We start from the raw sequence: 11124 nt of genomic DNA, 5'->3' as shown, positions 1-11124 counted from the left end.
CCACAAGTCTGACAGGCTATACCTGCATGTTCTACATGAGGGATGGTAATAGGACTCCTATTGCACAGCAGTGTCACCCATTCCAGGTTTTACTACCAGCTTGATCAGCCCCCAGTGTGTCTAGGTCACAAGCTCAGGTGTGTCTTATTATTAAACTCCTAGTGAAACCTGGAATGGATCACACTGCTGTGCAGCGGGAGTCTGAGTCCCATCCCTGCATTGTAACTGCAATTTAATATCACTAGACTAGACTGCACTGGAATTACATTGCAATGGCAAAAGGGTATGGTGAGGGTTGTTAATCTATTCAGTCATTGATCAATCAATCAATTATACTTTTATATAGCGCCTTTTCCTGTAGAACGCCGGTTCAAGTTCATCCCAGACGTGCTCAGCTGCATTGAGATCCAGGGATTGTGGCGGCCATTCGTAATAACTTTATTTTAGGACCCCCCGTGTCTTTAAAAATAACTACCATATTTTGAGAAATATTCTAGATACAAAACCAAACATGGCTACACTTTGGAAATTCTTCAAGGTCGTTGTGACTTCAAGGACAGCCCGACTCCATTCCGTTATCGCTGCTGTGAGCGGGTTTCTTCAATAGGTTCTGACAGAAACTTATCAGCTGAAAAGCTGGACCTTATCAGCAAACGAAGTGATAAACTCCGTGCCTGCTATTTGTTATCTGAACTTGAGAAAAAAAAAGATTTTTAGAATGTTATCAGCTAAGAAACACGCGAGCCTTGCCCGCAGTGCAGAGGTCTGACCAACACGTGATCACGACGACGTTCCTTGAGAAATAAATAAATAAATAAATAAATAAATAAATAAATAAATAAATAAATAAATAAATAGAAGACCGGACTCCCGTGAGAATTAGCTAAGCTGTCTCAGCCGGAACCCCCCAAAAACTAAGGCAGTCCTCGTTAAAATAAATAATACAATAATGATGTGATAATGATTTGCGTGACTGACAGGTGTAAGTGAGATAATAACCACCGCGACATTCTTACTGGGAGCCTGTTCCCATCGAGCCCCGTTTAGATATATTTTAATTTATTTATTTATTTTCCAAGATGTTTTAAGTATTTCAAACGCAGTAGAACAAAGACTGCGTCCGGCGTTTGTGTCAGGCCTGGTGGAGTGATTAGCGAGGACATCAAAGGACATGTTTGGAGGACGGGGTGAGCCCCCCCTCGCCTGTGAGAACAGCGTTTATTTTAATGTATTTCATGTTTATACTGGTGTATTGTTATTTTAAGGTATGCGGTGAAAAGCGGAAGTCATGCATAAACAACTTCCGCTAAAGCAGGGAAGCGCCCGTTCGAATCTGGTACGTCATGTCTTTTACATCTCTTTAAATACAATGCGTCATATTTTCCAGTCTTTTACACCGCTGTTAATGTCATTTATCATATTTTTCCACCATTATGAAAATAGCATGCAGGTATTTATCCTGCGCAATACATTGGGTCTTGTACAGTTTTTTTTTTTTACTCGTGCGACTTTGCGGTGGGTTTCTCATTTTGTCTTGTTTCTCGTGAATTTTTTATTTTTTATTTTTTATTTTAGAGAAACAGATTGTCTGTTCCCAGTTTATGTTTCCAAAAAATATATATATTGTAATTAATGGTAAATGTACCTCTGTTTGACAATCGGAAAACACCCATCTGATCGGAATTGATTGAAATCTGACTGCGTACCACTTTCAATGTGACAACGTACCACTTTCTGACATTTCACAGGTCAAGTTTTGGTACACGCGCCACATTCTAATGACGTACCACTTTCTGACATTTCACGGGTCAAGTTTTGGTACGCGCACCGCATTCTGATGACGTACCACTTTCTGACATTTCATGGGTCAAGTTTTGGTACACGCGCCGCATTCTGATGACGTACCACTTTCTGACATTTCACGGGTCAAGTTTTGGTATGCGCGCCGCATTCTGATGACGTACCACTTTCTGACATTTCACGGGTCAAGTTTTGGTACGCGCGCCGCATTCTGATGACGTACCACTTTCTAAAACTACACCGGAACTTGTTTTTGCTTCCCTGTTCTACAGTATAAATGCACACAATTCCCCAAACTACTCCAAGAACACCTTTATCCTTACGTGTTTGCTTACTTTGTTTTTGCTACTGTTGAAATCGGGGAAATCCGAACCCCGATCCTGGGACCCCCTGTGTCTTCCAACTGAGCTCGAGACTAGACCCTTAGTGGAACTAGTCATTTGCTTAATGAGACCTTTTTAATTATTTAATTAAATGTTAGGGCTAATTAGAAATCTGCAGCTGTTTAAGAGCTGAAAACAAATACAAAGATCTAATTAAGCAAATTATCAGTTCAGTTGAGGGTCTAGTTAAGTCACTGGCCGTGAAAGGGACTTTTCTGCTGTTGTTGTTCTGTACTTTGTCCACCAGGCGGCTCCAGCAGGATAATCCGCCCATTCTATCAAATGCAATCAAAGTGTTTCAGCTCCTTTGAATTCTCTGCTTTCTGGCCTGCTTCCCGGCAGCCCTACATTACCAGTAAGGCAATTTGGAAATGCAGTTTGAATCGATTGCATCATATCGTGTGCAATTTTCTTAATAAGGAGTCTAAAGGTCATATAAAGACGTGTTTTAAAAATTAAACCAGAAAGGCTGTTTGCTGCCCCAGCGTTTAGAAACAGATTTATTCTAGAAAGAAAAAAAAAAGTTATCTCAGTATTTCAGAAACAGAACTGAACACCATACAGTATTAAGCGGGCTACTTTGTATTCCTTTGGAGCATTTGTTCTTTTTAACCCGTTATTTTTACTTTCACTACAACTATATTGTTCTGAAAACGTAGTTGAAGTTTCTTAACCGAGAAACAAGTTTAACGTTTAAATGCCCATGTGTCAATGCAGCTTCCTCTTAAAAAAAAAAAGAGGACTTGTGTAACTTTAGCGTTTATTTCTTCAGACTTTCACTTTGAATATTTGTTCCAAGTCATTAACAACGGAAGATGTTATCGTGCATAACACATCGGATGCAGGCGTTATTCCTGCGGTAGGTTTGTGCACCCAGATTTCCCGGAATGGGACAGATCTCTGAGGTAACTTTGTTTAGTATTTGGGCTGTGGGCACCACCTCGCGCGCTGTGCCGTAAACTCGGTCCCAACGTAATTAAACATACCCACCGAACACTTACGAACAGGTTCTACGTCACTACATCTAAGTAAATTACGTAAAACAGACACAAAGCTGAGATTAGTGACGTATTTAATGTGTCTACGTAGACCCTGCTATAAACGTTTCAAAGCGGTATAGGTGTAGTTGTTGCTAAGCAGTGACGTGCACAGGGGGGCTTATACACCTGCCTGACTGCCCTTGTGCCCCCAAAGTGCCTATTTTTTCTCTGAATGATTAAAGGAGGCTGTGTGGTCCAGTGGTTAAAGAAAAGGGCTTGTAACCAGGAGGTCCCCAGTTCAAATCCCACCTCAGCCACTGACTTATTGTGTGACCCTGAGCAAGTCACTTCACCTCCTTGTGCTCCGTCTTTCGGGTGAGACGTAGTTGTAAGTGACTCTGCAGCTGATGCACAGTTTTCTCGTGTTTGTATTTTACATTACACAGGGGAACGTCACCTGAAGAAGACGGCTTTTTGAGTTGTTGGAAGCTCGTGTGGTTTTAATGATTTGTTTAGTGAGTGCGATTCAAGGTATCTCGACTCCTTCGCTTTGTGTTTGAATGGAAAGCGCCTGTGCTTGAAATGAACACGAGGGAAAGGTGCAAGCTCCAGGTATGTATTTCAGAGAATGCTATCGTGTTTGTTCAACGCCTTGTGAAAACACGCACGGGGACTTTGTGACAATACAAGGCTTCATTGTGGTTTTTTTTCCCGTCCTTCCTATGCAGTGTCGGTTTAATATTAACAGAACCCACCCTAACACGAGAAAGTCATATAAGTCATGCAGACCGATCTACTCAATGTTAACGTCTGCTGAAGATCCCGTGACATTGTTCCCACGGTAACCACGTGCGCCCCTTTTATTAACCTTTAACCACCAGCTGACGTCAATACACAAGTTATATTAGTATTGCAGAACAATATATCTGTCATGTTCGGATGAGACGTCATAAAACAAACGAGCTCCTATTGGAAGTGACTCTGCAGCAGCAGCAGTTGTTGATGATGCAGTGTTCACCCCCCTAGTCTCTGTAAGTCTCTTTGGATAAAACTAAATGCTAAATGACTGATTAATAATTAGCAGTGTGGAGTAGTGGTTAGGGCTCTGGACTCTTGACCGGAGGGTTGTGGGTTCAATCCCAGGCGGGGGACACTGCTGCTGTACCCTTGAGCAAGGTACTTTACCTAGATTGCTCCAGTAAAAACCCAACTGCATAAATGGGTAATTGTATGTAAAAATGATATTTTGTAACAATTGTAAGTCACCCTGGATAAGGACGTCTGCTAAGAAACAAATAATAACAATCTGCCAGGCTTTCTGTTTTCATTGATGTATGGCATGAAATATGGTAAAAAATGAACCATGATCACCTTGACTTATCTATTGATAATCTGATACAAAAAACAGACTGTGGTCACATGTGTCCTGAGCCCAGGATAGTATAAATACCAGGCATCGACTTTATGAAGCAAAATGAGTTCATTCTATTGAGGCAAAGATTCTGGCTGTAGCCGTGTGCAATGGATGATTGAGTTTTCTCAAGAGGTCGTCGATTTCTCGCACGTCTGATTCTTAGGAAGCACCTCCAGCACAAAACCACACGTCTTCCGTCTGTGATCCCGGCGATCAGACCGGGGGCACGGCAGAAGCCGGCTAGTCGTGATCTTTCTCCGGAGGGCTCAGACTCTGGAGAACGGTGAGCTGGCTAATCCCGGCCCCGATCTCTGCCACTCTCCGCGCCAGGATCTCCTGCTGTGCAGCCAGCCTTTGCAGAACTGCCAGCTGCGCCGCCTGCTGATCCTTCATACCGTCCAGGATACTGACGACAGCAGCTTGCCCGTCGGTCGCCTGCACAGTGTGTCGAGTGCTGTGGGGTGACGGCACCTCCTCTTCTGTTTGATTGGCTGCAAAAAACCCCCAAAAAGTATGTTAGTAACTTACCTACAGCTTTAAATCCCACGCTCTCAACGTGATGAAAAATGAACTCGAGAATGACCCGCCATACTTTACTAATCCATTACGTCCCCTCTCCTCTTCCTCCTCCCCAGCCTCCACCTGCTTTGTGGCTTCGTTTAACGGGGAGGAAGAGCAGCTGTCCTGCCCCCCTCCCCTTGCCCATGGCTTTCCTACAGTCAGCCTCGCTTATCTGTAAGCTAATTTTACAGGCAGGGGCACCTCGAAAGGCGAGGTCAAAGAGCAAAGACTGTACAGTAAATAATGTATAATGTAGTAATGCTGTCTAGTCTAATCTTAAAGAGATCATCAATGGAGTTTCTTGATTGAAGTAAGTTTTTTCTACGGGAAACTTTTAAAAGGGCTACATCCCCTTGAAGGATTAAGAGGTCTCCAAAAGGTATAGAATACAAATGTACCTGACACGTGCAGGGTCATGTTGGCACTGGAGCTGTTGATTTTGTTGGTGGCTATGCAGGTGTATTGCCCCTCGTCCATCTTCTCCACTGCGTAGATTGTCAGAACGCTCTGGTCCGAGTTAAACCCAAACCGCCCGGGTTCAGCCACAACCGGACCTCCGTTCCTGAGAGACACCAACGTATGGGAATACTGTAAAATTCTAGGTGCTGCTGTAGATGTGGCAGTTTGATTGGACAGAGCCACGAAACAACACCGCAGCTCATAAAGGAGGACTGTCTGAGATTGCATAGCAGTGTGCCTCACTGAAGCCGTCTCTAGCTACCTGGTCCAGTTGATGTAAGGATGGGGGTGTCCATTTGCCAGACAGGTCAAGGAGACATTGACGCCAGAACCAGCCATCGCATTGACCTCCCCCTCTCGAATCCGGGCAGTGGGAGGAGCTAGAATTGGGAGGGGGAGGGGAATAAATTGATCAATCAGGTTATCGTATCGGAATCTTGCCGTTTGCTCTTCTAAAGACAGGGGGGTCTGAAAAGGTAGATCCCAAACAGGGAAAGGCGCTGTTCTGTAGCAGAAGTAAACGTATAATTCACAGTACTGGCACTTGAATTACAGCAAGACTAGGGGTAGGGATCCCATCACATAATTAAAACACAATACCGTTATTGATTATATTGTTAATCGCATTAAAAACATCACTTTCTGAATTTAAAAACTAAGAAGCAGCGACGGAGGCCAGTCAATTCATTTTAAACTAGTCATATCGCAATTAAGGAGGCTGTGTGGTCCAGTGGTTAAAGAAAAGGGCTTGTAACCAGAAGGTCCCCGGTTCAAATCCCACCTCAGCCACTGACTCACTGTGTGACCCTGAGCAAGTCACTTAACCTCCTTGTGCTCCGTCTTTCGGGTGAGACGTAGTTGTAAGTGACTCTGCAGCTGATGCATAGTTCACACACCCTAGTCTCTGTAAGTCGCCTTGGATAAAGGCGTCTGCTAAATAAACTAATAATAATAATAATAATTCAAACCATTTTAAATGATATACAGTTTGAAGCTGAATGAAAGAGCTCTTTAATGATTAACGGTTGATAAACGATAATGAAAATCACAGATCGATTAGCTCTTGATTTTTCGTCGTTCTTACCGTTCACCACCACAGAGATATCCAAACTGTGCACCTCCCCCCTGTCCACGATGCGCCCCTCGCACCGATAGAGGCCCTGGTCAGACCCCCGGACCCCCCGAATCAGGAACCCCTGGGCAGTCAGCAGAAAACGACCTGGGGATTTGAATTGATTTATTTTTACTTTCCATATATAAGTCGTTTGAAGCTACATCACCCCTGTTTAATGACCCCCTGTGCTCGTTATCACCAGATTGACATGAATATAATGGGATTCAATTGGCAGAAGCTCTTCATAATATCACTTTGGTTACTGGCACACCTGTGGTCAATATCCCTCGTTTTATTCAGTCAGACAGCCTGGTAAACACAAGATTGGAAAGCTTCACGCCATTAAGACCGTCTATCTTTTTTTTTTGTCTCGGTCCATCTGAAGTGATGATGAAATGATTTGACAGTATGCGACTTACCGTCCTCTGTACGCATCACATCCTGTCCTTTGCACTTCCAGGTCACAAGGGGCTGAGGGATTCCGGTGACGTCACATGGAACGAACGCGTCCGAACCTTCCAGGAACTCGTGGTACGTTTTGGGGTTCAGAAAGGTTGGCTTTTCTGCAGCGAGAAGCGGGTGATCACCGGTGAAGACGGAACACGATTGTATTTCAAACTGGAGCCCCCACATCACCGTTTTAAACAATACAGCTCTGGAACATTCTCTCTAAGCACAGCTGGTACACCAGAGTGTAACCGTTAACCTGTCCCCCTGCAACACTCTACCCCACACTGCCTGGGAGAATGAGACTGTGGTGGGATTAAATCTTACAGGTAAAGAATCCTACAGGTCTGTTAAACCAGACTGGGCACATTAAGCAACCAATTGGCTGAGAGCGAGAGTTTTTCGGATGAGGCTGTGTGGGTCCGATGGTTAAAGAAAAGGGCTTGATACCAGGAGGTTCAAATCCCGGCTCAGCCACTGACTCCCTGTGTGTGACCCTGAGCAAGTCACTTAACCTCCTTGTGCTGCGTCTTTCGGGTGAGACGTAGTTGTAAGTGACTCTGCAGCTGATGCGTAGTTCACACACCCTAGTGTCTGTGTAAGTCGCCTTGGATAAAGGCGTCTGCTAAATAAACAGATAACGGAAATCCCCTCTGAGCTGCTCAGAGAGAGTGGAGCAGGGCACTCTGTTAAGTGGGTTCTTTCACTGCTCAGAGCGGCTTACTTTCCTAACACACCCACTGTCATTGATTTATCGCCAGCACTTGTGTAAGCGAGGGCAAAAAAACAAGGATAAGGGAAATGGATTACTTCCATTTGAAAGAACTTCTAACAACTTACAACATGTTAAAGAGGAGTGCTCAGGAGTTTTTGCACGACCCTCCAGTGAAACCTCACAGAAACAAACAGCGTTTCTTACGGATGATGGTGACTGTGATGAAGGCGGTCTCCGTGTAGCTCTCATTAAAACGGCACACACACTGGTATCTGCCCGCGTCTGGCAGCTGTGCGTCTCTGATCACCAGCTTAGAGACCATCTTGTCTGCTTGTTCCACTTGGAGTCGCTCGTCTTCCCCCTCTTTGATTGGTTTTCCGCTAGGGTGGATCCATTTCATCTCCTGCACAGCGCCCTCCACTGAAAAGCAACACAGTGTCATTTTTATTTTTTAACTGTGTCTTCATCTGCTGGGCAGACCCTCTGTTAAAAGGCAGGCGGTCACTCTGTCAGTTTGGGCATTTCAAGAAGTCTAGTTACTGAAAACCTGCAGTTAAATCTGTGCTTCTGTTTATCTGGAGTTATTTCTGGTTTCTAGAGCAGGTAGTAGTGTAACCGGCAACTGAATTAATGTTATTACAAAACATGTCAATCCACGGTAAGCTGTGGTAAATGTATAGTATAACCATGGGAAAAGTAACGAATACAATACAGACCTGCACAGACAAACACCTTGGACTCGTTCAGTTCAATATATCCAAGAGATGGGATGATTTCTACTGTGGTTTCTAAAAACAAAACGAGAAAAAGTAGTGAGTTAATTTATTTATTTATTTCTGAGAGCATGTGTGAAAAAGTCTTGTGCATTTTACCACGCGTGGCTCCGTGTTCCTTTTCTCTTACTGTTTTAAATGAATTGCATGGGTGGCCTGTTAAAGACATCAATTAAATTCGACCATCACTAATTTGCCTATTTGGACAATGTTACCAGATTTTCAGTTCCGGTGGTTTGATTTCACAGGCACAGTAAATCAAAACTACAGAAGCAATGGGGTGTTCTAATACATGTGCAAACTAGTGTATTAACATAATAATAATAATAATAATAATAATAATAATAATAATAATAATAATAATAATAATATGCTTACCTGCTGTAGTAACCAGCAGTAACCCCCAGATAAACAGGAGCATGGATTTCATTGCAGATTTTCAGTAAAGCAGCTGGAAACACTGCAGACGTCATGAAATACCCAAACTGACAGAGAGACTGCCAGCCTTTTAACAGAGCGCCTGCCCAGCAGATGAAGACTCTTCCAGGCTTTGCAAAAAACAACATCCAGCCAGACATCTTCCAATCACAGCGCATCCTGCCTGCTCCTTATCTTCCCCATCGACTAAACAACTAAGTCATGCAAAAGACTCCCGTACCCTCTGAGGCGCCACTGCGCTCCTCCCACCTCCCTTTTCCTGTGCAGAACAGGGTTTCCCAAGCCTGGTCCCAGGGACCCCCCCCCCCCCCCGGCTTTCATTCCAATTCTCAATTACTAAACCCTTAAGTGAGCTAATTAGCTTAATTAGGGCTTTTTAATTCATTGTTCTCAGCTCTTACAAAAGCTGCATTTTTCAAGGGCACCATGACATCGTTAATGAAATCTCCAGCTGTCTCTGTGTATTGTGTTTACTGAGTAAATCCATGTGTGCTTGGACAGCATTACAATGCTATTATGCATTATTACAATGCAAATCTTTCTGGTATATGTAAGTACACAATTGTATCAGAAAGGGGTTAGGGTTAGAGCCTGCAAAGTGATTTGCACATTACATTGCAACTATGCATAGTAACATTGGAGTGATGTGAAAGTGCACATGTGTTTATAACTTAACCGCACATACACAGTGATTCAAGACACTTCATGCAGGGTAAGTAGGATGTGCAGGAACTTATAATATTTGCCGTTAATCAGATGAACAATCACGCACCTGCCTCTCCTAAAACCACTTTCACAAATGACTGTACATTCCCAGCCGCTTTCTAAAATAAACTGCGCAGCCAGCCAAGTCCTGTGCCTGGGGCTAGCAAAGGGGGTTTTCGAGCTATGCTAGAAACTGGGTTTGGTAACGTTCACGGATGAATGAACACTTCTCGCAATCCCAGCGTAGCGCTTTACAAAGCAACGCGGAATCAACGCGCTGGTAATTCAGATCTACGGGAATGAACAGGGGGCTGCATTCACAACGAACGGCTTCAGAACTCAGATTCCTGTGGGATTCAGCCCAGGGGGTTCATTAGGAATTTGAACAATTACCCCGTTTAAGACCCTGGGTTTAATTCCATTGATCCAATTGCGTCGGTGTCGTGGTGGATTTGATCTTCGTGGATGTAGAGCTTTTCATCTCATCTCACCAACAGGGGGCAGGATTCGTAGTGCCTTACACAACGCTGACTGTCGCATCAGCTTACCTTCCTCTGTGTTGCACAGTAATACTGAATAACAGGGGGTGTGCTGGTGCTTGTACTCCAAATGGCTTTTAAGAAGTGTTTATCGGCAGGTATTCAGTAAACCCATGCATTAACTTGTTGATTTCAAAAGGAGAAAATATGTCCTTCCCTCACCTTTACAACTGAGTACCAATCAAAGGTGATTAACGTCTGTTTAAACCGATCGGAAGCGCATTTTCGTAAAAAAAACTGACAGAAATGCGGAAGTGAACTGCCATTGATGGGGGGGTGGGGGGGGGGTGCCTTGATTGTAAACATGAAGGAAGGACAGTTTTTTTCATTAACAAATGGATTTCTTTTTTAAAATCCCTGCCGATTTTTAAGTGAATACTCCTCAAAAGCAATTTCCGAGTGAGAGTTTTTTTTTTTTTCAGCAAAAGAAATGATGTCGAAATGATGTCAGCAGCGAAGGAATTGTGTTTAGACTAACTGAATGCATTCTGCATGTTTGTGTGCTTTGGGAGCCCACTGGATGTGTCAGCACTTCCCTTCCCGCACTGAAACGTGCCCCTCGGTGAGTTTCCCCGAAACGCTCCTCAGCGAACGCCCATGTGCCTTTATGTAAGGAATGTTTCCTGGCATGCGAAGGGGGTGTGTGGCTTGAGGGCATGAGTACTGAGCAGAAAGCCAGCCTAACAGATCTTCTGCAGCCTGGATAATCGTTGTTGTTTACAGGTCAAGGAACAAGGCGGATGTGCTGTTACAGAAACAACAATCTCATAGCCGGGGAAGACGGGAGGAGGGAGGA

General features: G+C 44.0%; 1 protein-coding gene across 1 annotated transcript; it reads right to left on the bottom strand.

Annotated features, from left to right (window-relative positions):
• Positions 1 to 4386: 4386 nt before the first annotated feature.
• LOC117964907 (neural cell adhesion molecule 1-like) lies at positions 4387 to 9317 on the bottom strand. Its single transcript, XM_059010795.1, has 8 exons — positions 9025 to 9317; positions 8590 to 8661; positions 8078 to 8293; positions 7131 to 7274; positions 6682 to 6816; positions 5860 to 5977; positions 5537 to 5700; positions 4387 to 5068 (listed from the first exon to the last, which is right to left on the bottom strand). The coding sequence occupies exons 1-8, from the start codon at positions 9074 to 9076 to the stop codon at positions 4818 to 4820; spliced, it is 1152 nt and encodes a 383-aa protein (XP_058866778.1). The 5' UTR covers positions 9077 to 9317; the 3' UTR covers positions 4387 to 4817.
• Positions 9318 to 11124: the final 1807 nt, after the last annotated feature.

The sequence above is a fragment of the Acipenser ruthenus genome, chromosome 41 (genome assembly GCF_902713425.1).
Source record: "Acipenser ruthenus chromosome 41, fAciRut3.2 maternal haplotype, whole genome shotgun sequence".
Taxonomy (NCBI): domain Eukaryota; kingdom Metazoa; phylum Chordata; class Actinopteri; order Acipenseriformes; family Acipenseridae; genus Acipenser; species Acipenser ruthenus.
Note: the sequence above shows the minus strand (reverse complement) of the source record. Positions and strands in the feature narration are given on the sequence as shown.